Raw genomic sequence first — 27303 nt, 5'->3', positions numbered from 1 at the left:
CATGTTAACCTTTGACTTCTAAGTGTGACCTTGACCTTGGAGCTAGGGTTCTGGGTATGGCACATGACACATTATCTCATTATAGGGAACATTTATGTCGAGTAATATTAAAATCCCTTTATGGATGACAGAGCTATGGACCAGAAAGGAAAAAAAAACCTGTTGACTTTTGACCTCTGACTGTGACCTTGACATTTAGAGTTAATGGTGGTGTGTAAGACACGTTGAAACATTAGTGCCAAGTAATATTAAAATAACGGATGACAGAGTTATTGACTTGACAGGAAAAAAAGCAAACCCCTACTAACCTTTAACCTGTAAGTATTACCTTGACCTTTGACCTAGGTGTCTGGGTATTACGCATGACGTGTTGTCTTATTATGGGGTACATTTGTGCCAAGTAATATTATAATCCCTTTAAGGAATGTTGAGTTACAGACTGGACAGGAAAACGACCTGTTGACCTTTGACCTCTAAGTGTGATCTTGACCTTTGAGCAAAGGGTCCAGGTTTTGCGCATGATATGTCGTCTCATCATAGTGAATATTTGTGCCAAGTAACACAAATATTCACTATGATGAGAATCCCTTGATGAATGACAGACATAGGGGAAAAGCGCAAACCTTTTGTCCCCAAAACTGGTTTTCACAAACAGTAGGTGACTAATAAACTAACCAACTTATAAAATATAGTCTAAGAACAACGGCATCTTTTTTACTTGACCTGGAAAACAGTTACTTCGAGCATAGCGAGAGAGAAAAACTTGCTTGTTGTAAAAGAATATGTCACAGAGGCATTTTTAAGCCCAAAAAGTAAAGCAATTTAACACAATTTTAAGATAATTTCATGATTTTATTTCAAAGAAATAACTTGAAATGACAAAGCAGCTGTAACGTAAAGTAGACAATAGCATTGTATGAAAAACACGAGTTACTGTTAGCTATTGTTTAGATAACAGAGAGAATGCGATTTTATACATGTACATATACACGTACATTACGTGCAGTAAATAAGCACACATATCAAGACACATCTACTTGTCCGATTACTTTTATCAAATCGGTCACGCGCAAGTTGCTTTGACAAGAAAAGTTTATAACTTGCAATGTTCTGAACTTTGACACCTCAGGCGCTTATTGAAATATAGTATTAAATCGTCCACGCACCGGTAAAAGTATCAAATCGAGGCTCTTTCCGCCAATGTCCTCCGTTTTCCCGCCAAAACCACCGGAACAGATAAAAAAAAATCAGCCCAGAAATTCCCTCACAAGGTGGTAACTATTCAGATTTAACATTGGCCACTCAACAAGTAAGTTTTTGGCATATTCCATTTCCTTGTCCGTGAGTTCACGTAAGTTTGTGATGATATTGAATATCTTATACAGCAGTGTCCCAGAGCCACCGGGCCGGATGTTTATCAAATGTTGGAGACACATGACCATTTTCTCCTGGAGTGTGTCCACCTTTTCAGGCTCTTCCAATTTGCAACGATCTGCAATATATGACTGAATATGTACTCCATGTGCCAAATGTCAGTTGTCAAAGTATAAATGCTTATTAAATTTTGTTATAGCGAAACACTGAACAATTAAAATACCAGGTGCGTATTTCTTATTGCTAATTTCAACTTTGAACATATGTACTACATTCGGTATTTATTTCAAAAGATTTAAGTACGACAAATACATTGACGGGTTGCTATCAACCCTTTCTCGTAGCGCCATTTAAACCAAAGCCTGAAGTATCGGCAGCATCCATTATTCTTACGTTGTTTTTCTATGTTTCCTCATATATCTGGGAATCTCCTTTATATTTGTATTTTTTGAACAACTCTTCCTTCTTTGGGGCATATTAAGGGTTATCAATAAGAGAAAATGGCAAAATTTTCAAGTTTTCTTCGCTGACCTTTCTTTTTTCAAAAGAATCTTTACTCGATTCTTAGTTTCGACAGCAGCATATATAAATTAAATAAAATACAAGTTCTATACATAAAATTGTATTCGAACACATTCCTTAAAACTCCAAAGGAATAGGTGCGCATCTCACGACTGCATGCACGGACGGACATAGCGAACATATTCCTTCTATTCTACGGAAAGACGAAATAAAGATTCTTAACGGGTGCTTTCGGTTGACATTACTTTTCCAAAAAATATCAAAAACTTAATGTAGTAGAATCGTCTCCGTAGTAATTACACTCGGCAATATCCGTGCAATTACGTAATTTTCGTATGCTATTTTGGCATCCTTCGGCCATAACGGAAAAAATGCCTTTTTATAAAATAACCGGAGAATGTCGGAAAAGCATACGGAAAATACGTAATCGAACGGAAAATGACGAGAGTCATTACGGACCCACTACTTTAAAGGTCCATTACTAAGGGAAAGTGAGTTGGCAATTTTTTTCATAGCCAGTGCATAGACTTCTGCAAGACACTAAATAATGAAGATTGGCAGGTCAAAATTTACAGAAGGTCTTTGGAACTCAAAGAAATGTATGTGTATTATGTTGAAATTTCAATGAATCGACAGAATGACCCCCCAGGTCTTTTTAACTTTCTTCATACTTCATAGAAAAATAATTGTACATATACTGCGATTTATTTCGAATTTCTACATACCAACTTTCATTTTCCAATAAAATGAAATAGTTTCTGTGCTTTTTAAAAGAAATTAAAATGTTCACTTTCCTTAGTATTGGACCTTTAAGACTGTGACTAAAAAGTAAAAACAGATCTGGTACGCCTGTGATATATTACAGACTCCGGTATATACCGTATTCAAGCAATTTGAACGAAAAGTATCTTAAATGTATATATTTCGTAACCATGGTAATCCTTACTATAACCTTTAGTCAGTATTTTTTTTTACATATTATACACTAAATGCGTGCGGACATGCAAAATTTAGGTATTTCTGCCGTGCGCGCTGCTGAATATGATTTTTGTGACATGCGCAGAACGACTGCACCAGATCTGTAATGAGAAACATCGCTATCCTTAAAATATAACTAACCAGTAAAGAGAGTAAGAATGGCTCGAATAATGCATTCTTCTTGGACGGACAAGTTAAGATCTGCCAACTGTTTTGCAAACTGGAATCGTGCATTAAGATGTTCCATCGGTAAGAATTTTCCGAGCTCGTCTAAATGCAAGGACGCTCCCCATGGCAGTGTCACCACCCTTTTCTCCATGTCAAGGTTTCTCATCGTGTTCTTGTACGCACAAATTAAACTAGTTTCTACACGGGAAGCTAAAAGACAATGATAAATTGTAGGGAAACATCACAGACAGAGAAACATGTGCAGCTAGACCGGGACTCGATCCTGCTGTGTAGGAATATCGCTCTGAAGAATTCCCTATCGATCGAGTAACCGGACTGCATACAAGAATTTCACTCAATTTTTGAATTTTGTAAAAAAAAAAAAGTGCTGCAACGTGACAAAAAAACAGTCATATCTTTAAAAAAAGCTTTAAAAAATATGTCCATTGCATACGAGACACTCCTACCATATAGTAGTTTTACCAAAGGTGCAAAAAATAACAACAACAAAGAAAAAGGCTGAATAAATCCGGGAATAACAAGCTCTTAAAAGTTTGCCTTTAAGTGCATCAATACATTAATGTTTTTAGTTGGAATTATTAAAAATTCGTTTAATAACTCTGCAGCAGACCTGGATCTTATTCTAATAGAACTAGTAAGTACTGCTTAACTTGAACCTACCGCCGGGGCCATCTGTATTAAAAAGATACCGGTATCAACCTTAAGCAGTTAGCTGCCTGATTTCCTAAGCTGTTTCTTATTCTAATTTTAACCTGACATAAGAAATTTAATTAGCCACATTTTGCCGCTCCCTTACGTGATTGCTAAATACGTGTTCGACTGTATTTTATTAAAACATGAAAATACATGTATTAGCTCTATTTCAACATATTATTTAGCACCATAAAGGTACCAAGAGAGCTGCCACACTTTATAAAAGACATTTTAGAATTGAAATGATGTGATAGAATGACATTACATTTGATTCCTACACTCTGATTTGATTAATAGGCATGCAGAATAATTATTTAGCCACTCCTAAATTTTTCTGCGGGATGTGTCACCTCTTGGCTGTGTGTGATTGTTTTAAAAAGCTATAATGGTGGATTAAAAACTTAAGGATACAAAAAAACATCCACTTAAACATTTTACCTTTTATCAAGTTCGCTTGGTCATCTAGACCTAATTCTTTGAATCCTGGAATTGCCTTAGCAAATGCGACAACCATTGCTATCTTATCTTCAAAATATTTAAATGCGGTATCGGCTCTCTCAAGACGGCCGTCTATATCGATTCCTGTTGCATTGTAAAACTCCTTGAATTCATCGTGCGTGATATTTCTCATACTCCCGAAAAGTTCCATTTTCAGTCTATATTTCTCCTAAAACGAAAAGGAAAACTTCTTAGTACACTTGTGTTTTGATGTCTTTAAGGTGACCCGTATTGACAAAAGGCAAATTTAGTGTATAGTACAGTGTTCCGTTGGGACAATCGTGACTTTTTATTTGAAACTAAACCGCGATGCACGACGGTACGATGACGAAAACGCGATGGCGCGATGATGAAACAACGATGGTACGATGGTGAAAACGCGATGCCACGATGATGAAATCGCGATGGTGCGATGGTACAATGGTGAAATGTCGATGTAATATCGCGTTTTCATTATCGTACCATCACGTTTTCACCATCGTACCATCGCGTTTTCACCACCGTGCCATCGCGTTTTTAATCATGGTACCATCGCATTATCACCATCGTACCATCGCGGTTTCACCATCGTACCATTGCATTATCACCATCGTACCATCGCCTTCCGGTGGTCATGCGCAGTGATACAGTATATGTGTCAGTAATACAGGCTTGTTAAATCTCATTTTCACATTGCACTATGTACCTTCAACATCCTAACAAGAATAACTATTACATCCGGCTTTTTATTTACCTTCATGCATACATAAATACGTGGCCTTAAAGATTTTACACAGTTTTAATGACTTGAGCACTGAACATTTTGTAAAACATTTTGCAAAACAGCAAAATCTAAATGGTAAATTTCTTCTCACAAAATACATTAGGATACATTCATCTATTGTTGACAAAAATTCAAGTGTACGGAACTACGCATTTCTAACAGGAAAGCGATGGTACAATGGTGAAAACGCGATGGTACGATGGTGATAACGCGATGGCACGATGGTGAAAACGCGACGGTACGATGGTGAAAACGCGATGGCACGATGATGAAAACGCGATGGCACGATGGTGAAAACGCGATGGTACGATGATGAAAACGATGGTACGATGGTGAAAACGCGATGGCACGATGGTGAAACCGCGATGGTACGATGGTGATAACGCGACGGCACGATGGTGAAAACGCGATGGCACGATGGTGAAAACGCGATGGTACGATGGTGATAACGCGATGGCACGATGGTGAAAACGCGATGGTGCGATGGTGAAAACGCGATGACACGATGGTACGATGATGAAAACGTGATGGCGCGATGGTGAAAACGCGATGGTACGATGATGAAAACGCGATATTACATCGACATTTCATCATTGTACCATCGCACCATTGCGATTTCATCATCGTGCCATCGCGTTTTCACCATCGTACCATCGCTTTTTCATCATCGCGCCATCGCATTTTTTTCATCGTACCATCATGCATCGCGGTTAAGTTTCAAATAAAAAGTCACGATTGTCCAAACGGAACACCGTAGTATAGTGCATATTTTCTGACCTGGCGGAGATATCTTCAGTACAGGCTGTACCATTAAAATCAATAGGTAACTTGGTGCAATTGGATTTATCCGTACGGATTGAAACCAAATGTAATGATGTAGTCGATAACCCTAAACTAAACAATGGAATTGCCCATTGATGACCTTTCTATAAATATCTCTACCAAGTCAGAAAACACGCACTATAATTTCCTAATCTAGTCAGTTATTTCTTCGGCCGGAAATGTAGCTTATACGAATTTCCGTAACAACCGGAAAATGCCGATATCTTATCGGAGAAAACGTAATGAAACGGAAATTACCGCTTGTCATTAGGTCTTCGACCTCAAAACAAACTTATAGGTTAGAGACCACCGATTGTTTTCCCATAGACTTACATTATACATGTAACATTATGGCGTGTACGGCCTTCCATACATCAAAACATGTATATCTAATTACATGTTTTCCAAGAATCTTAGTTCTACCAAAATATCGGGCGAAAAACATATGGATAGTGATACTTTATTGAAGAAATTTCCGTGTGAATGAGATAACCCCCTGCTTATAACGTTGGCATGGCGGGAGAAATTCGTTTGATAAAAGTTTTTTCAATACACATAATATGTAGCAAATTTTGTCAAAATGTATAATAAAATACTGTAAATGCAGTAAAAAAAATATCAATTTTGAAAAAAAATCACTTCTTGGGTTTGTTTACATGACTGACCAATCAGAACGCACAGACATTACCTTATTCCCAGGTATACGCTTACCTCATTCCCAGTAAGTACTTTTTTTGAATTGGTGGTCTCTGACCTTTAAGTTCTATTCCATACACCAATGTATCACTGTCATCACAGTATTAGCGCTTACGTATCAGCACATTGTTACTTTTAACTTTGAATTTAGATCAAGTGTGGGGTTGTTATACCATCAACCAATTTACAACCCTACTATATTAATGTCTATTTACCAACAGAACTAAAGGTTCCAAAGCGGCCATGTATATTATTGTATAACTCGGCGTCGTGTGGTGTTTTATTGATGAGAGTTTAATTTTGTTTTGCCTTTCAATGACATGTACATAAGTGGTATTGTTTTCAAGTACTTCATCCGCTGCAGTTTGTCTTACACTGGTATGGTGTGAGATTATGTTCAGATATATATGCAACAGTTTTGTCCCTTTACCATCTAAGAGGTTGCGGTGCAGTAGTAAAATAGTTTCTAATGAACAATAAAAACATGTGATTTACTTCAAATGTTTCACGTATACTGATGAAGGCCTTAATATTTCAAAGTAATGGACTCGTAATGAAAATCAGTAAATTCCGGTTGTTAACGTTTTGTCCGTGTGTGATTTCGGCATTCTCCGGTTGGTTATGGAAATAACTTATGAGCTACATTTACGACCGAAGAATGCCGAAAAAACAGACGTGCATACGAACCTGCACGTAAACTGCCGAATGTCAGTGCGGGCTCACTACCTTTATCTAGCAATTAAAACAAAAGTAATTAGGCGGTGTATAACAATGTAAAGATTTTATACAATTTAGCGTCCCAGAAGGTATCTTTATTTTGATAAAACATGTAAATGATGTACCTAATATTTAGTTCTCTAAAACGACTAAAAGCTCCGCATTAAATAATTTATGTCAATGAACTGTTTGGTATAAAATCGCTGAAAGGCTTTGCACAAGGTGTTATAACAAGATTGGTATAGAAATAGTTAGACCCACCCGCGTCTCTCAATAAGCCTGACTTTACAAAAGGAACCAGCGTGGGAGCCATCTGGTCTCGCTTAATGCCGTACAGGTTATTGAACTGGTACGGACGCAGAGGTCGAAATTAAAGTTTTTTTTATTTAAATTTCATTGAGCATATATCTTTGACATTTTGGTAGAAAAAATGGAACAGAAAGTTGTATTTGAAGTGAAAGAAAATTTTAGTACGCGTAGTACAACCAGGTCACGGCAGTGTGATTTTGGTGTGATTTTACAGTCATAATAATATTTAGGCTAGTGTGTCCTCAATAGGAAGGACGCAGATCTAGGGATCGCCGTGTCGTGTGTTCGATCCCCGGGCGAGGCGTATGTGCTCCATGACGACTTGATAAAGAACATTGTGTAAGAAATCATTCGTCCTTCACCTCTGGTTCATTAAGAGAAGTTGGCAGTTACTGGCAGAGGGCAGGTTAGTACTGATGTAGAACCCAGGAACAGCATGTGGTTAGGTTTACTGCCCGCATTTACATAACTGAAATACTGTTGTAAAATGGCGTTAAACCAAAAACAAACCATAGAAATGGTTAAAGATACGGTTAAAATTTAAGCTACTCAAAAAGTGACCTATGAAGTTTGGCATTAAATGGCTCAAAGGGACTGTATCAAAATGAAATAAAGTCACTCTACCAAATATTCATCTTGCTTCTTCTTGATAGTTTCGGTAGGTATATTCGCTCTATCATCAACTATCAAAGTGGTGTGGGCTTCTGTCAAGGTCTTCACTATACAATCTATCTCCTGGAGAGAAAACACCATTATTATAGTCCAAACAAGAAATTAAGCTGAATCTTTAATTATAATTGTTATCAATTTAAGAAGGACATGTGTATCTTGCCATATGGTAAATTTCTCTATTTTTCTAGTGTAGATGCAGTGTATACACATCGCAAAATCAGGAACGAGTGCAAGCGTATTCGGCCTTTTTACTTATTCTATCTATACAGTATGATATACATTTGTATTTAACTCAGCATTACGAAATAAAGCCTTTGACTCAGATATGCGATGATGATATGTAGTTTTATTTATGCTCGCTGCCGGGAGTCCCATATGAGCTTTGACTCAGCATCTTGCAATGTCTCAATAAAGTAAAAATTTGCCTTCAAGCTAATTCCAGGGTTTCTCGTTTCTTTCGGAGATGTGATGAGTGCGTTGATTGACTGGAAGCTGTCAAGTGAAGTGGATGATGAGCCAATAGAAAGTTCCGATATATCTACAGGTGATGCTGACGGGGATCTAGAAACTTCCTCATCTAATAAACAAAACAATTTCTATTAAATTGTTTTTCAAACAAATTGGACAATTTGTAACTTTCAAAACTCGATACAATTGCCCTTCGCACTCACTTTTATTAGCTGTAGGAGAAAAAAATGATTATATAGAAACAATTATATTAATATGCGTTCTAAAAATAACTATGCAATAGTATTTATACGTTACACTTTTCCTGTCAAAGGTACCATTGAATACAAAACAAAATCCAGTCCCAGTCTACTAAAGTTTATACATGTTGCGATGAACGTATTCGAAAAAGTAGTGAACGAAAATTACCTAAACCGGAAGCTGACACAGGACTTGAATCGGAGACAGTTTCTGTTAAAGCTGTTATGAGATTGTCAATCGTCTCAATAGACTTAATCTTCTTGATGTTTCTTGTCTTATGGTTCAATGTGTATCGCCCTATCTTAATTGCTGAAAACCAAAAAAAAGGACTGATATACATATATCTACTAAATCACTTTATGTTTTTTTTTTACATTTTTGAGGCTGCATCCGCAAGTCCTTGACTCGGTCAAAAATGAAATTTAACTCTAGGGTGTCAAATTTTGGCTGGTAACACTTTTTGGTACACGTGCAATAGGACAGACCGACAGGTGGACAATACGCGCTTTATTCCACGTGTTTCTCCTCGGTCGCAGACAAAACATTATTATACCATGAACTTGAGTTATAGTAATTAGTCAATTAACTACTTTCAAAAATTGTTTAAATCTTGTTTAAATACTTAATGTAATATCATTAGGCCTCTGTCTAAACTGAAAAACGAGGCCAAAGTCAGAACACAGCGGAGTTTATAACAACCCCCACATACGTAATGCCTAAGTATAGTAACTCCTAATTTATTTCAACTACAAATATTTCTAAGAAAATAAAAACACCTAACTACGTACCATTTTTTGACATGCCGACTTCCAAACATTTTTCATATCTACACGCCGGGCAGCCATTTTGAAAAGGGCCTCGTTTCCATGCCTCTTTCTCATCCGGTGTGCATTTACATTTGTAATCCACTTCCTTTTTCTTCAACGTCCGTCGATAAAATCCCTGCAAAATATATTACTAAGGAATAAGGTCAGTAATTCGATCGAAAATACATTTCAGTTGTGTAATCGTAAAAAGTCCAAAGTAGACAGATCCTAATTTTCCCATTTCTGGCGCAAATTCTGTGTAGAGCGACTGCTTTAATCACACTTGTTCACTGCCAGAATACATTCTGCATGAAATGAGATGGTTTTCATGCTTATATTCCAACAATGGCGAGATTTTCAGATGGAAAACGAAAGTAGGGGTTTATTGTACAGACAACAGCAAATATGTGCCATTTTTAGGGCTGACTAGCATTTCACTACTAAGAACCATTCAACCCCCTATTTTCTTTCCATTTTTTCGTTAATCTATGATAGTACTTTCATGAAAAATTGGTGTAGGAAAATGCGATGTTCTTTAAAGAAGATACGACCTGAAGTTGTCGGGTTTTTTTTATATTAAACAAAGAAGGGTTCGAATTACTGACCTTAAACCTTATAAATTGGGCAGAATAGATGATCTTTTCAGACAAAAATTAAATCATCGTTGCCACATTAAGACAAGAACGCCAACATTTTGATTCAAGATCTGCTATTTATAAAGAGAAGCCGAAAAACAACAGCACTACAGTATTTTTTTTTAAATAACTGACCGAAACTGTATCAGGTCTTATCCTATAAAGCTTATGTTTCTAGAGGCAAATTAACCTTCCACTAACCAGTACTAAGGGGAAACTTCCCGTTCGGGAAACCAAATGAAGGCTTTTTCCCTACTTCCCGAACGGGGTTATTACATAATTATAGTAACCTGTTTCCCGTTCGGGAAGCAAAATATTTAGTATCAAGTTTCCCGTTCAGGAATTACGGAAAAACCCAGCGGTTGACTTCCCGAACAGGAAGTTTCCCCTACTGCTAACTATGCTTTGTCGGTGTCGGTGTCTGTTAAATTGTTCGCGTTTTGTATTTGTTACGTTGTCATGCATTGTAAAGCAATCAAATAAAAAATCTAAATACCTTGCAGGCTTCACAAGTATTTGCTCCGTAGTGGTATCCGGATGATGTTTTGTTACATATGTCACAAGGAGGAAGTATCGGGGGTGGGGGTGGGTCTGGATTTTTTTCTCTCCGCCTTCTTTTCTTTACTTTCGGTTTGACGTCATCCTTTCCGGTACTCACAGTGCTGTCCGCTGAAGGCTTAGACTCGTTTTCGAATCGTAAGCATGCATCAGCAATGTCATGGATATCATTTATCACATCAGAAGTAGAATCTGGATGTATTTCCGTTAATGACGTTGCTGGTTCCAGTTGTGCAAAGTCTGAATCTACCGAATCTTCAGTGACGTGTATTTCAATATGAGCAAACTCTTTTTCGCGATTGTCAAATGCTGTATTACTTTGATCAAGAGATTCTATACAATGATTTGCAAACCCTAGTTGATAAAACGAATTACCCTGGTTGCTATGGCACTCATCGGGAAAGTTCTCTTCTGGAGATTTAATGAGCGGGAAATGTGAAGGCTGAGATCCGTGCGTATTTTGGTGTGTATTCAATGAGCTATTCGACAGCAAGACAGTACCTTCCTCATCTGCGTCCATAGAAATAGCACACAAATGTTCCAAATATGAACTACCTGTATGCTGAAGCAGCAAATTGGATTTGCCTGCATCTTCCGGCGAGTCGGTCGCTATGTTTTCCGTTGATGACATCACCGGAAGTGGTGATGCATACTGTAACGCTTGTTCTAATATATTTGACAATTCCTCATTCATGATTATTCAAGAATTTTGTTATACTCGTGTGTCCGGGTTCATTTCTGCAAAAGAAATACCAAAAAAGTTACAAAAGGAGGTTCTAGTTCTATAGAGCAGATCTACATAGCATAATATTCCTAGATCCATAGAACGTATAGTAGTTGAAATATTATTTGAAATACCTGGGATATGAAAAAGCTTTGTGAAGACGAAAAAAGGTACAATTACAATTAAAACTCATCTGACTTTGTAGTACAATTTGATGTGTATTAAAAGTAAAACTGCTAGCGGAGCAACAATATTGGCCTACTAAAGTTTTTCCTCCTTGTCAGAAAAGAACCACAGTTTTGTCTTCATGAAAAAAATGCACCGCTCAAAATAGTGATGCATTTAAATAGGATAAAATCAAATATATATATATATATATATATATATATATATATATATATATAAGGAATATAAAGGGGATAGCTGCCTCTACTGAAGTCACGTAAACATTGTAATACTATAAAATCATGTAAATAAACACTACTATGTCAGTCCCGTATTGTATCTTTAAGGTTTATGAGTATATCATCAAAACAGATAAATATTTGATAATTACTAACAAATTGAATCTACTTGACCAATACATTTACTACCATACTGTCCTGTGCGACTGGATACTTAAAATATTCTAAAATCTTACCCCCTTTAAGATGAATATGATTTATAAAGAAATATTATATACCCTTCTCAAATGCGCTCATTTGATTGGTCGAAAGGGGAGCACGTGCGGGTCCGCAACCAAAAAAGTGATAATGACTTTTGTGATATCGCGTTTTCTTATATAAGTATGAAATATGGGCCAGTCAAATGAGTGCATTTGAGAAAAACATATAATATAACAATTATTGACTTATGTTGAGGTCAATATGTGTTTTTACGGACCTGTAAAATGATATTGAACTCGAACTACGTCCTCGGTCAATATAATTTTTTACTGGTCCGTAAAAACACATGTTGACCTCAACATAAGTCAATAACTGTATGATAAAATAAAGCTACATTATAAAATTATATACGCTGTTCAATTTTCATGTAAAACAACTCTTTCTTCCTATGACTTGGTGTTGTTTGAATTTTTTCTCTCAAAATTTGTGGCTAACAGTTAAGAAATAATATAAAGCATATGCCATGTTTTAACATATCGAAACAATAAGTGTTACACCGTCCTGTTTAATCATTTCGATATATGCACGGAAAATTCAAACATAAAGTTCAATAATACGAAGTGTGGTACATCTGATTTCCAAGCTTAAACCATTTGAAAATATTGAAATTCTTCACAAAGCAAATATACACATAATATGTCAAACCTGAAATGAGTGTTTCCAGCTTTTGTGTAAACAATGTGTAGGGAAATGTTTTTAACTAACAGTACTTATCATTAAGGACCATTTGTCAGTTGAACGGACCAATGTATTTAAAAAAAAGTATATAAATCACTATTACTTTTATCATTTTATATCTGACATGGGTGAACAATGCTTTAGTTCTGCAAACGAACTGTCACTAAATACAATATGATTATTTTCTTTAATAACAATCTGTTCACCCATATCAAATAATATACTGTTTATATAGAACTTTTCAACTGGCGCATTATCCTAAATTATTAGTAATACTGTGCAAGTTGTGTGACTCTTTAAAGTGTATTGTTTACAAGATATACTGATAAAAACATTAATACGCTACGTCCAGACTTGATCATGTATAGCGTGCACTTGAACGAGATAAAGTTAGTTATTCTTAAAATAAGACAGTAGGTTAAACTGCAGTATAAAGATAAAAATACACTTAAGGGTGAAATGTACTGAAAAACAATTGAGTTGAAATTTGTCAATGCGTTCATTTTTCCGACACTACATGAATAAATTTCATGGAAATGTATCATGACCTAAGGAAATATAAATGAGCAGAGGCCTGCATTTTTAAGTACCTGCCAATAAAAGTACATACGCAGTTGTGTATCTTGAACTTAAAAGAACATGGGTACTCATATCCACACAGTAATGACACCATACTTACTACGAAACTGTTCAGATTTATTCCAGGGAGCAAAATCAATTTTGGTTATCGACTGAACTGATATATAATAGCTCACTTAAATCCACAGTTGTCAATTTCATATTTCAAAATATTTACTTTATGTAATCAATAAAGCACTGAGAATTATTCCACAGAATGAAACTTGGTTATCACACGAAATTCAATGTCAAACTTCATGTTTCTTTACATACATTTTGTTTTGTTTCTCGATAGTGTAAACAAGAAATACGAACTTGTTCCCATCTTTTGAATATTAATCAAACGGACTTGAAATCCAGTTAATATATAGCGTTATTCCACTTACTTATGTTTAAATACAAAACATGTTTTAAAAAGCCAAAAAGTCTAACGCTATTGTCTGACAGTAAATAGGTGCACGAAAACCTACCAAGCCTTTTTTGGTTGACACGTCTTTTCAAAGTCACTCATGAATACTAAAGTCCAGAATGATTTTTTTAAAAATTATACTGATTATTTACGGTAAAGGCAAAAATTATGTAATACGTACGTAGGTGTAACAAGCTCGGATTCCATTTCGTAAAAAATATTCTCTTGACTTGTAAAAATGATGTATTCTCTCCATATACTCCCACATACAAACAAACGTTAAGTTATGAAATAGGTCTTCTTAAAGAGTAATACACAAAATCATTTAATGTATATGATATTGATTTAGAACACAATGATAAACTGAAATCTAATTGTGTGTCACGGCCTACGCAGAACACTAGTATTCTATTTAGATATGTGTCTGTCATGCATTTAAATTATGTTTAAAGGTCGTCCCAGTAAGTTACTATAAGTGTCATTTATAAGCGTAGGCGCAAGGCGCTTCCACCCCTACCTCAAACTTTGATAGTGCTTGGACCATCATGTGCTCTGCCTACACCTATCCCTCAAACATTTGACTCTTTCCACAGATCAAAAGCAGTAAATAACGGTAAAAAGCCTATATTTTAAAGAGCATATTGATAACTGATGAAATAGTTAAGAGTATAATGAAGTACACTGGAGAATGGTCCATGGAAGGTTGTCCAAACAACGAACGGTTGCACCATATCCCAAACTTTAAAATCATGAGTTGGTTTGTTTTAGCTAGATCTAGAAAAAAACGCAATCAGTCGTTACAGATAACGGTCGTTTACTGTTTTCTGTCTACCACTTATACACAGTGATACTACTGCAAAATTATTATTTAACCTACATTTAATTTCAATGGCTGCCCGATCAATAATCCTATTAATATACAGGTAAAACAGAAACTTAGAACAATAAAATACAACTGGACAAACTGAAAATTGTGAGTTAAATACAAATATTCAATACTAACCGCTTAACGTCTAGTTATGGTAAACATAAAATCTTACCGTCCTTATTGGATCCGTAATTATGTATCTCCTTTTTGAAGAGTATTCAGTTACTACTATAAACCTACATTGACTGCAATTTTCAAGGGGGCGTAGGTTCAAACCCCATTGGGACCAAAATTTTTCCCCCATGTTTTCCTTTTTTTCTAGTAAGTTTTTACTTCTTTCAAGACTAATTATGGATATACTGTATAAAAGTGGAAAATTTTCATTTTATAAGCGATTTTTTTGCTGTTCAATGTGAATTTACGTCTGATTCAGGAGGGGTAGAGTAAGACATCTTTAAAAATACTGAGTTACGTGCGGTAAAAGTTCTCTATTTTGCTTTCATTCTTTAGATTACATATTGTGGAAGAAATACAGGTAGATTTTACTATTGCCCCAAGGTTATTTTTGAATGAAGTGAGCAAAATTCAAAACAGACCCACAGGATTCGACCTTATTTTTTCAATGTTGCAGTTAGAATTCTGTCTCATTAAATCTGTTTACTTGAGGCACCCTAGAAAAAAATGATTTTTACATTTTTATTTTATGTTTTATAATTAACAATAGTTTGATGTTTCTTTTATCAAAATTAATGCTGTAATGAATTCTCTGCAAACGTTTTAGATAGTGGCCATCACATTGAATTTTGTCTCTTTTTGAGCGTGAGGAAATACCATAAATTATACAAAATTTACAAAAAAGGCACGGTAAAAGTTATTTAAAAATTGCAACACAGTGTGAAACATCGTCAACTTTAAGAATATACCAAGCAAATGCCATTTTTTAATCATTACTATTAGGGGTCCAATACCTTAATATCACGTGACAAGTCCAATGACTGTTTCTGATTATTCATACCGGGATGGTGTATAAATGTTTTATTTATTTTTCAATTAATTGTTGCGCAATGTGATTATTTGTAGAGGAAGATAGGTTGATGAACGGTTGTCGATGTGGGTGTACAAATTTATAGAAAGTTTCTTTAATTTATAATGCATTCCTATATTTTTTCTATTTAAAATAATAATGTTTCATGTCCATGGTTTGTGGAACACTGTCGTGAAATCGTGAAACACACACACTTCTTCTTCTCCTTCTTTTATAGTAATAGCAAACATTCTGACAGAAATAATGGCAATGCGTGGGGGTTAGTAAAAGTGACAGAGTGCTAGGTCTCCCAAGCTACTCAATCCACCCAAGAGAACCATAGTAACGTGATAAAAATAGGTGCAAAAACCTAAAACCTTAAATACACAAGAGTCGACAGCATGTACAAGTATGGTTTTTACGCAGGAAAAACAAAGAATTAGTAAATCTAATGTTAAAAGTTTAAAAGCAGATGAACTTATGGAGCCCGAACGCGTGCAGCCAGCGCTGACTTTAAATCCGGAGACCGAGTCAGCATTGTCTACACTCTGTGGTACTTAATGCCAAATCTAGTGCAGACTACTATTTGCAAAATGCTAAATGTCAAATATAAATTAATTGTCAAACGATGAATGCTCAGTGTTAAGCGACATGCTAAACAATTAATCGTGGGCTGAGCGCGAAACGATTGTAAGTTACTGTATATAAATAAAGAACAACATACAATAGTTCCGCGCCCAGCCCGCTACTTGGTCAAATAATTCTAATTAAAGGTTGAATATATATGTGCAAGAATGCATGCATTCTTAAATAGCAATTGGCCTTGGTTACGTAATCTTGCCTCAGTTCGGTCCCATGTTCCAATGAATAGTAGAACACGAAGTCTGACCTTGACCTTGGAGCTAGGGTTCTCATTTTGATAAACATTTATTTTAAGTACTTTTAAAACCTTTTGATGAATGGCAAAGTTACGATCCGGACGCAAAACAGACTGTTTGACTTCTAAGTGTGACCTTGACCTTGTAGGAAGAAGGTCTGAGTGTTACACATGAAACATCGTCTCATTAAGGTTAATTTACAAAGTTACGGTCGGACGGACGGACACCGCGATTTTAATAAGGCCACCTTCGGGGGCATTAAAATCAAAGAATGTATTATAGTGTAAATAAAAAGTTATTTGTAAAAACATCTTTAAAGGATGTTATCATTAAATAAAATCCTAAAATTATCAAATGTTTTTTTCTTTTCTTTTTTTTTTAATTCTTGAAATAGATATATACTTAATCACTTAATAACAACATAATATATTAGGCCCCAACACAATCTGAAAAATAGATCCGTCAGAAGCAATGAGGACAAAACAAATAGTAAATATTGCAGACTCGATTTGACTGATAGTTGGTTTAATTTGTACGCTAGTCAGCAGTGTTCATGTACATGTATTTAGATAATTTACAACCATGCTTTGCACGGAATGAATTTGCAACCATGCTTTGCACGGAATGTCATGGATCAGAGGGATAGACTGGCTATATTCATCACTAAAACCCGGCAAACTGTATGAAATCTAAAGTAGAGATGGTACCTAAAAATTCAAATTCATCTTTACAGGTTTTTTTCAGGGTGAAATGATAGCTAGGTGCACCAATTTTCTAAATATATTTATGGTTTTCCTCTTCTTAATGTCAAAAATAGAAATATTTGATATCTAAAAAATGACTTTCTCAAAATATCTGAAGCAAAATGGACAACTCTTGTATTGACCGTCTTTCAAAGATTTTAGGACTTCCCCAATTATAGTCTATATCAAAAGCTCTCACTTTAGACTAAAGTGGTAGGATATTCATGGCATGATTACAGCGTAACATTTAGATTAAAATTTGCATATATATGTACAAGTTGTCGACAGCTTACAATATCTATACAGATATAAATAATTTTGATAACATTTCATTTTGAAGTTGGTCGGAAAATATTAGAAAAAAAATGTAAGAAATATTCATATTTAAAGGGAAGTTATTCTGAAAACAAATGTACCAACATTTTTTTTTAATTTCTTCTATATAACACATAAGCTTTTATTGAAATATTTTACATACTAAACAGGAAAAGATCAATGTTGACTTTTGACCTTCAAGCGTGACCGTTGAGCTAGAGGTCTGGGTATGGCAGTCATGACACATTGTCTCATTATAGTGAGCATTTTTTGCCAAGTAATATTAAAATCCCTTTATGGATGACGAGTGACCTTGACCCTTGAGCAAATGGGTGCAGGTTTTGCGCATGACATGTCGTCTCATGATGGTGAATATTTGTGCTAAGTAATATCAAAATCCCTTGATGAATGACAGACGGACGAAAAAACGCAATCCTTTCGTCCCCAAAACTGTTTTTCACAAACAGTATACAACTATTTGTAAGATATAGTCTAAGAACCACGGCGTTTTTTTAATTTGACCTGAAAGGCAGTTACTTCGAGCATAGCGCAAGAGAAAAACTTGCTTGTTGTAAAACATATGTCTCAAACAGAAGGATTTTAAGCCTAAAAGTAAAGCAATTTAACACAAAAATATCATTTCATGATTTTATTTCAAAGAAATCATTTCAAAACACAAAACAGCTGTAACATTATGTAAGCTAAACAATGGCATTGTGTAAAAAACACGAGTTACTGTTAGCTATTGTTTAGATAACGAAGGGAATGCGATTTTATACATGTACATGTACGCGTACATTACGTGCAGTAAATAAGCACATATATCAATAAGCATATAATTGTCCGATTACTTTTATCAAGTTTGGTCGTTTAAGGTTGTGAATAACTTGCGATGTTCTGAATTTTAACACCTCAGGCGCTTATTGAAATATAGTATTAAATCGTACACGCACCCATGTAAGTATGTTATCGAGGCAGATTCCGCCAATGGCCTCCGTTTTTCCGCCAAAACCATCAGAACAGATAAAAAAAAATCATCCAAGAAATTCCCTCACCAGGTGGTAACTATTAAGATTTAACATTGGCCACTCAACAGGTAAGTTTTTGGCAAATTCCATTTTCTTGTCCGTGAGTTCACGTATGTTTGTGATAATATTGAATATCTTATACAGCAGTGTCCCAGAGCCGCCAGGCCGGATGTTTATCAAATGTTGTAGGCACATGACCATTTTCTCCTGAAGTGCGTCCACCTTTTCAGGTTCTTCCAATTTGCAACGATCTGCAATATATGACTGAATATGTACTCAATATGCCAAATGTCAATTGTCAAAGTGTACAAAATGCTTATTGTCAAAGAGAAACAAGAGAAACACTAAGTCTTAACAACGAAAATGCCAGTTGCGTATTTCGTAATGCTAATTTCACTTTTAATATATGTACTTCGTTCGGCATTTATTTCAAGAAAATACAATGAGGCGTTGCTATCAACCCTTTCTCATAGCGCCATTTAAACCAAAACCTGCAGTATCGGCAGCATTCTTTATATTCTTGTTTTTTATGTTTCCTCATATATCTGGGAATCTCCTTTGTATTTGTATTTTTTTTAACTACTTTTCCTCTTTTGGGCATAATTAGGGCTATCAACAATAGAAAATAGCAAAAATATCAAGTTTTCTTCGCTGATCTTATTTTCAAAAGAATACTAGCAATCTTTGCTCGATTTTTAGTTTCGACAGCAACACATATAAATTGAATGAAATATATACTGTTCGATCTAGAAAGGTCATTTTAACCTTTAATTTTTACTCCTTAAACTTCTTGTGCTATATGCAGTATCTTCGAATTAAAAAAAATCTTTTATTTCGAGGGGCGGGATGTTAACGATCTGCAATGTCTCTTTTATAACTGAAAGATTACAAGCATTCTTGTCATCAAAAAAAGAGCAAAAGTCCGCGCATCAAATCAACTGCCAGACAACATATACATACATATAGCTGAAGCCAAAAACATTCCTTAACACCAAAGGAATAGGTGCATGAACAACTCACACTGCACAGACGGACAACTATTCTACGGAAAGTTCTAAACGGATGCTTCTGATTGACATTAGTTTTATTTCGTGTAGTAGAACCGTCCCACTTAGCAATTTCCGCGCAATTACGTAATTTTCGGATGCTATTTGGCATCCTTCGGCTATAACGGAACATTTGGCTTTTTATAATGAACGAAGAATGCCGAAACCGCATGCGGAGTATACGTAATCGAACGGAAAATGACGAGTCGCATTACGGACCCACTACCTTAAAACTGTGACTAAAAACAGTTCTGGTGCGCCTGTGATATATAACTGACTCCAGTATTCAAACAATTTTATTTGAACGAAAAATATCTTAAATGTATATATTTTGTAACCATGGTAATCCTTACCCTAACCTTTAGTCAGTATTTTTTGCATGTTATACACTAAATGCGTGCGGACATGCAAATTTGCGTATTTTTGCCGTGCGCACCGCTGATTACGATTTTTGTGACATGCGCAGAACGACTGCACTAGATCTGTAATGTGAAGCATCCCTACCTTAAATGTAACTTACCAGAAAAGAGAGTAAGAATGGCTCTGAGAATGCTTTCTTCTTGGACGGACAAGTTAAGATCTGCCAACTGTTTTGCAAACTGGTATTGTGCAATATGGTGTTCCATCGGGACGATTTTTCCAAGCTCGTCTAAATGCAAGGGCGCTCCCCATGGCAGTGTCAACACCCTTTTCTCCATGTCAAGATTTCTCAAAGTGTTCTTGTACGAACAAACTAAACCAGTTTCTACACGGGAAGCTAAAATACAATGGCAAAATTAGGGAAACGTCACAGACTTGCAACGAAATATGTGCAGCTAGACCGTGGTATTGGAATATCGTGCTGAAGAATTCCCTATCGATCGAGTAACCGGACTGCCTACATGAGTTTTACTCAATTTTGTAAATAAAGTTCTGAGACATGATACAAAAATAGTGAAATCTAAAAACTACAACACTGTGTCCATTGCAAAAGAGACACTCCTACCATAGCAGTTTTACCAAAGGTGTTGTCGTAAAAAAAAAACAAAAAACAACAACAACAAAGGAAAGGCTGAATAAATCAGGAAATAACAACTTCTTAAAAGTTTGCCTTTAAGTGCATCGATACATTGATAATTTTAGTTGACTTTATTAAAAATGTGTTTTATAAATCTGAAGCAGACTTGAATGTACAAATATTTCCTAGTCTAATACTAATATGACTAGTACTGCTTAAAGTTTGACTGTGTTTTTATTCAAACACGACAATACATGTATTAGCCCCACGTAAACACACTATTTAGAACCACAAAGGTACCGGGAAAGAGTGTTACCACATTTGACCTACTGTTGTACATACATTTGTACTTCTAGTTTTTCAGCAGAATGTGTTGCCCCTTCGTTGTGTGTTATTATTTTAAAAATTAATAATGATGGACTAAAACCTTAAGGATACAAAACAACAACATCCACTTTAACATTTTACCTTTTATCAAGTTCGCTTGGTCATCTAGACTTAACTCCTTGAACCCTGGAATTGCCTTAGCAAATGCGACAACCATAGCTATCTTGTCCTCAAAGTATTTGAATGCGGTATCGACTCTCTCAAGACGGCCGTCTATATCGATTCCTGTTGCATTGTAAAACTCCTTGAATTCATCGCGCGTGATATTTCTCATACTCCCGAAAAGTTCCATTTTCAGTCTATATTTCTCCTAAAACAAAAAGGAAAACTTCTTAGTACACTTGTGTTTTGATGCATAACATTACGGTAATTGAATTGTATTGACAATAAGCAAATTTAGTCTAATTTCGTAATCTAGTCAGTTATTTCGCCATTTTTCGGCTGTAAATGTAGCTTATATAATAAATGCGAGTTTCCGTAACAACCGGAGAATGCCCATATCTTATCGGAACGGAAGTCAACGACTGTCATTAGGAGGTCTTCGACCTCAAAACCAAACTTTTATGTTCTATTTTGTACACCGATGTATCACTGTCATCACAGTATTAGCGTTTGAATTTAGGTCAAGTGCGGGGTTGGTATACCATAAACCAATTTACAACCTATTTATATACTCTGAAACGACTAAAGACACAGCGTCAGGTATATTGCTTGAAAATGCACTGGTATAAAATCGCGGAGATATTATAACAAGATTGGCACAGGAATAGTTAGGCCAATCTGCTTAGCTCTATCAGTGTTGTTATATTTTCTGGTCCTTTGGGACCATGGAGTATATTCAATATCGCTGTAATAGAGTTCCGCTTAAGCCGGTGCTAGGGGCCGTGATGGGTGTTGCACTTTTTCATTACAATTTATGAACAGACTCTTCAAGACTATTTTGCTTGGTTGCATTCTGTGCTTCCAAAGGATCTTTTTTTACAGATTTAACTTTTTTTTACTGACTATACTAAAGGAACCAGCGTGGGAACCATCTGGTCCCACTTAAATACCGGACAGGTTATTGAACACTAATTTTTCGCTTGACATGGACACAGAGGTCTAAATTAAAGCTGTATTTTTTTTAAATTTCATTCTGGATGTATTTTTTGACATTTGTTAGGAACCATGGAAGAGAAAGTTGTGTTTGGTTATTCAGAAATGAAAGCACATTTTAGTACGAATAGTACTACCAGGTCACAGCAGTGGGATTTTGATGTGATTTTACCGTCAGCAAATGTGACGAGAGAGATATATCACTCCTACTTTTCCCTTCATCCCGACATCCGATTGCAGTTTTATCATATTTTTTTCTAAATAGAAGTTGGCAGTTATTGGCGGAAAACAGGTTAGTACTGATGAAAAATCCTGGAACAGTACGTGGTTAGCATTTACATAACTGAAATAATGTTGTAAAATGGCGTTAAACCAAAAACAAACGTAGAAATGGTTAAAGGTAAGGTTAAAATTTATTTGCTCAAAAGGTAATGTACGAATTTTGACATTAAATGGCTCAAAGGGACTGTATCAAAATGAAATAATGTCACTCTACCAAATATTCATCTTGTTTCTTCTTGATGGTTTCAGTAGGTATATGCACTCTATCATCAACTATCAAAGTGGTGTGGGCTTCTGTCAAGGTCTTCACTATACAATCTATCTCCTGGAGAGAAAACACAATCATTATAGTCCATACAAGAAATTGAAGACACTTGCTTCAGTTTCTTTGTAAGAGAGATGAGGCAAAAATGTCCCAAAAATAGAATAGAAGCTATCTGTCCTTGACTCAATATATGCAATCTCGATATGCAAATTTGAGGAAAAATCCAGTTTTAAGGGCAGATAACTCCTAAACAAACACGGTGACCTATTCATTGTTTTTGCATAATTCTGTTTCTAACACGAAACTGTTAATTCGTATACAAAAGTTGAACAAATTGTACTATTGGGAAATTTTTTACCAAAAACTCCCGCATACGTACTTAAACTGAATATTTAATTATTATACTTATCAAGTAATGAGGGAGAATATGTGTATTTTGCCATTATGGTAAATTTCTCTGTTTTTCTAGTGTAGATGCAGTATACACATATTGCAAAATCAGGAACGAGTGCAAGCTATGGTTTTCGGCTTTTTTTACTTATTCTACCTATATGTGATACATTTAACTCAGAATTACGAAATACAGTCTTGCGATGTCTAAAACAAATGTGTTCTGAAGCCAAAACTTACCTTTAAGCTAATTCCAAGGTTTCTCGTTTCTTTCGGAGAGGTGATGAGTGCGTTGATTGACTGAAAGCTGGCACGTGAAGTGGACGATGAGCCAATAGAAAGTTCCGATATATCTACAGATGATGCTGATGAGGATCTAGAAACTTCCTCATCTAATAATCAAAACAATTTTTATTCAACTGTTTTTAAAGAAATTGAACAATTTGTAACTTTCAAAACTCGATGCAACTGCCGTTCGCACTCAACTTTTATTAGCTGTAGGAGATAAAAATGATTATATGAGCCGTGCCATGGGAAAACCAAAATAGTGGCTTTGCGACCAGCATGGATCCAGACCAGCCTGCGCATCCGCGCAGTCTGGTCAGGATCCATGCTGTTCGCTAACAGTTTCTCTAATTACAGTAGGCTTTGAAAGCGAACAGCATGGATCCTGGCCAGACTGCACGGGTGCGCAGGCTGGTCTGGATTCATGCTGGTCGCAAACACACTATGTTGGTTTTCCCATGGTACGGCTCATATAGAAACAATTATGTTAATATGCGGTCTAGAAATAACTATGCAATAGTATTTATACGTTACACCTTTCCTGTCAAAGGTACCATTAAATACAAAACAAAATCCAGTCCCAGTGTATTAAAGTTTATACATGTTGCGATGAACGTATTCGGAAAGTAATGAATGAAAATTACCTAAACCGGAAGCTGACACTGGACTTGAATCGGAGACAGTTTCTGTTAAAGCTGTTATCAGATTGTCAATCGTTTCAATAGACTTAATCTTCTTGATGTTTCTTGTCTTATGGTTCAATGTGTATCGCCCTATCTTAATTGCTGAAAAAATACATATACATATATCTAGTAAATCACTTTATGTTTGGCTAAAACAGAATTATGAAGTGGAACCCTGCTCACAAGCTGAACTTAGCAACAACAAAAAACATTTTTTTTTACATTTTTGAGGCTGCATTCGCAAGTCCTTGACTCTGTCAAAAATGAAATTTAACTTTAGGGTGTCAAATTTTGGCTGGTAACACTTTTTGGTACACGTCAATAGGACAGACCGACAGGTGGACAATACGCGCTTTTCCCAAACGTGTTTTTCTCCTGGGTCGCAGACAAAACATTATTATACCATGAAAGTTATAGAATTAGTCAATTAACTAATTTCGAAAATTGTTTAAATCTTGTTTAAATACTTATTGTAATATCATTAGGCCTCTGTCTAAACTGAAAAACGAGACCAAAGTCAGAACACAGCGGAGTTTATAACAATCCCCACATACGTAATGCCTAAGTATAGTAACTCCTAATTTATTTCAACTACAAATATTTCTAAGAAAATAAAACACCTAACTACGTCCCATTTTTTGACATGCCGACTTCCAAACTTTTTTCATATCTACACGCCGGGCAAGCCATTTTGAAAAGGGCCTCGTTCCATGCCTCTTTCTCATCCGGTGGCATTACATTGTAATCCACTTCCTTTTTCTTCAACGTCCGTCGAAAAATCCCTACAAAATATTTACAAAAGGGAATAAGGTCAGTAATTCGATGGGAAAATACATTTCACTGTGTAGTCGTAAGAAGTCCAAAGTAAACAGATCCTAATTTTCCCATTTTTGGCGCAAATTCTGTGTACAGCGACTGCTTTAATCACACTTGTTCACTGCCAGAATACATTCTGCATGAAATGAGACGGTTTTCATGCTTATATTCCAACAATGGCGAGATTTTCAGGTGGAAAACGAAAGTAGGGGTTTATTGTACAGACAACAGTAAATATGTGCCATTTTTAGGGCTGACTAGCATTTTACTAAGAACCATTCAACCCCCTATTTTCTTTCCATTTTTTCGTTAATCTATGATAGTACTTTCATGAAAAATTGGTGTAGGAAAAAGCGATGTTCTTTAAAGATACGTAAATACGACCTGAAGTTGTTGGGGGTTTTTTTTATATTAAACAAAGAAGGGTTCGAATTACTGACCTTTAACCTTAATTGGGCAGAACAGATTTTCTTTGTACTAAAGGGAAACTTCCCGTTCGGGAAATCAAATGAAGGCTTTTCCCTACTTCCCGAACGGGAAACTTTTTATTACATAATTATAGTAACTTGTTTCCCGTTCGGGAAGCAAAATATTTAGTATCAAGTTTCCCGTTCAGGAATTATGGAAAACCCAGCGGTTGACTTCCCGGACAAGAAGTTTCCCCTACTGCTAACTATGCTCTGTCGGTGTCGGTGTCGGTGTCTGTTAAATTGTTCGCGTTTTGTATGTGTTACGTTGTCATGCATTGTAAAGCAATCAAATAAACAATCTAAATCCTTGCAGGCTTCACAAGTATTTGCTCCGTAGTGGTATCCGGGTGATGTTTTGTTACATATGTCACAAGGAGGAAGTATCGGGGGTGGGGGTGGGTCTGGATTTTTTTCTCTCCCCCTTCTTTTTTTTACTTTCGGTTTGACGTCATCCTTTCCGGTACTCACTGTGCTGTCCGCTGAAGGCTTAGACTCGTTTTCGAATCGTAAGCATGCATCAGCAATGTCATGGATATCATTTATCACATCAGAAGTAGAATCTGGATGTATTTCCGTTAATGACGTTGCGGTTCCAGTTGTGCAAATCTGAAACTACCCAATCTTCAGTGACGTGTATTTCAATATTTAGCAAACCCTTTTTTCGCGATTGTCAAATGCTGTATTTCTTTGATCAAAAGATTCTATACAATGATTTGCAAACCCTAGTTGATAAAACGCATTACCCTGGTTGCTATGACACTCATCGGGAAAGTTCTCTTCCGGAGATTTAATGAGCGGGAAATGTGAAGGCTGAGATCCGTGCGTATTTTGATGTGTATTCAATGAGTTATTCGACAGCAAGGCATTACCTTCCTCATCTGCGTCCATAGAAATATCACACAAATGTTCCAAATATGAACTACCTGTATGATGAAGCAGCAAATTGGATTTGCCTGTATCTTCCTGCGAGTCGGTCGCTATGTTTTCCGTTGATGACGTCACCGGAAGGGGTGATGCATACTGTAACACTTGTTCTAATATATTTGACAATTCCTCATTCATTATTATTCAAGAATTTTGTTATACTCGTGTGTCCGGGTTCATTTCTGCAAAAGAAATACCAAAAAAGTTACAAAAGGAGGTTTAGTTCTATAGAGATCTACATAGCATAATATTCCTAGATCTACAGAACGTATAGTAGAGCTAGTTGAAATATTATTTGAAATACCTGGGATATGAAAAAGCTTTGTGAAGACGAAAAAAGGTACAATTACAATTAAAACTCATCTGACTTTGTATTACAATTTGATGTGTATTTAAACGTAAAACTGCTAGCGGAGCAACAATATACTAAAGGTTCTCCTCCTTGTCAGAAAAGAACCACAGTTTTGTCTTACTGAAAAACTGCACCGCTCAAAATAGTGATGCATTTAAATAGGATGAAAAATAAGGAATATATAGGAGATAGCTGCATTGTAATACTATAAAATGTATATAAACGCTACTGTATTTCCGTATTGTATCTTTAAGGTTTATGACTATATCATCAAAACAGATAAATATTTGATAATTACTAACAAACTGAATCTACTTGACCAATACATGTTCTACCGTACTGTCCTGTGCGACTGGATACTTAAAATAGTCTCAAATCTTACCCCCTTTAAGATGAATATCATTTACAAAGAAATAAAATA

The 27303-nt window shown here is 35.8% G+C and overlaps 2 protein-coding genes across 6 annotated transcripts; both read right to left on the bottom strand.

Moving 5' to 3' along the window:
- Positions 1-831: 831 nt before the first annotated feature.
- LOC123541405 (vitamin D3 receptor A-like) lies at positions 832-15119 on the bottom strand. Of its 5 annotated transcripts, none has more exons than XM_053526249.1 (9): positions 15075-15119; positions 10879-11678; positions 9730-9883; positions 9110-9250; positions 8659-8810; positions 8186-8296; positions 4195-4423; positions 3016-3252; positions 832-1492 (listed from the first exon to the last, which is right to left on the bottom strand). In XM_053526249.1, exons 2-9 carry the CDS (start codon positions 11632-11634, stop codon positions 1248-1250), a joined length of 2025 nt encoding a protein of 674 aa, XP_053382224.1. In that variant the 5' UTR covers positions 11635-11678; positions 15075-15119; the 3' UTR covers positions 832-1247. The 5 variants fall into 5 exon arrangements, with proteins under 5 accessions (XP_053382224.1, XP_053382223.1, XP_053382221.1 ...); XM_053526248.1 differs by having other exon boundaries at positions 15038-15084; XM_053526246.1 differs by lacking the exon at positions 15075-15119 and adding an exon at positions 14216-14403.
- A 3377-nt stretch (positions 15120-18496) lies between these two features.
- On the bottom strand, positions 18497-25055 carry LOC128549257 (probable nuclear hormone receptor HR3). The gene is made up of 7 exons (XM_053525793.1): positions 24980-25055; positions 24282-24446; positions 23593-23744; positions 22912-23022; positions 21402-21630; positions 20457-20693; positions 18497-19141 (listed from the first exon to the last, which is right to left on the bottom strand). Exons 1-7 carry the CDS (start codon positions 25053-25055, stop codon positions 18897-18899), a joined length of 1215 nt encoding a protein of 404 aa, XP_053381768.1. The 3' UTR covers positions 18497-18896.
- Positions 25056-27303: the final 2248 nt, after the last annotated feature.

The sequence above is a fragment of the Mercenaria mercenaria genome, chromosome 16, assembly GCF_021730395.1.
Source record: "Mercenaria mercenaria strain notata chromosome 16, MADL_Memer_1, whole genome shotgun sequence".
NCBI classification, from domain to species: Eukaryota; Metazoa; Mollusca; class Bivalvia; order Venerida; family Veneridae; genus Mercenaria; species Mercenaria mercenaria.
This window is presented reverse-complemented; position numbering and strand designations above follow the sequence as displayed.

Bases quoted from the DNA above. Each gene is read 5' to 3' on its own strand.
- LOC123541405 (XM_053526249.1), bottom strand. From the start codon at position 11,634: ATGAATGAGGAATTGTCAAATATATTAGAACAAGCGTTACAGTATGCA. The intron at 4,424-8,185 runs GTAGAGTGACTT...TTTTCGTTTTAG, and splicing joins AGAAGCAAGATGAATATTTG to GAGAAATATAGACTGAAAAT. The intron at 1,493-3,015 runs GTTAGTTATATT...CATATATTGCAG, and splicing joins CATTCTTACTCTCTTTACTG to ATCGTTGCAAATTGGAAGAG.
- LOC128549257 (XM_053525793.1), bottom strand. From the start codon at position 25,055: ATGCCACCGGATGAGAAAGAGGCATGGAACGAGGCCCTTTTCAAAATG. The intron at 21,631-22,911 runs GTAGAGTGACAT...TTTTTGTTTTAG, and splicing joins AGAAACAAGATGAATATTTG to GAGAAATATAGACTGAAAAT. The intron at 19,142-20,456 runs GTAAGTTACATT...CATATATTGCAG, and splicing joins CATTCTTACTCTCTTTTCTG to ATCGTTGCAAATTGGAAGAA.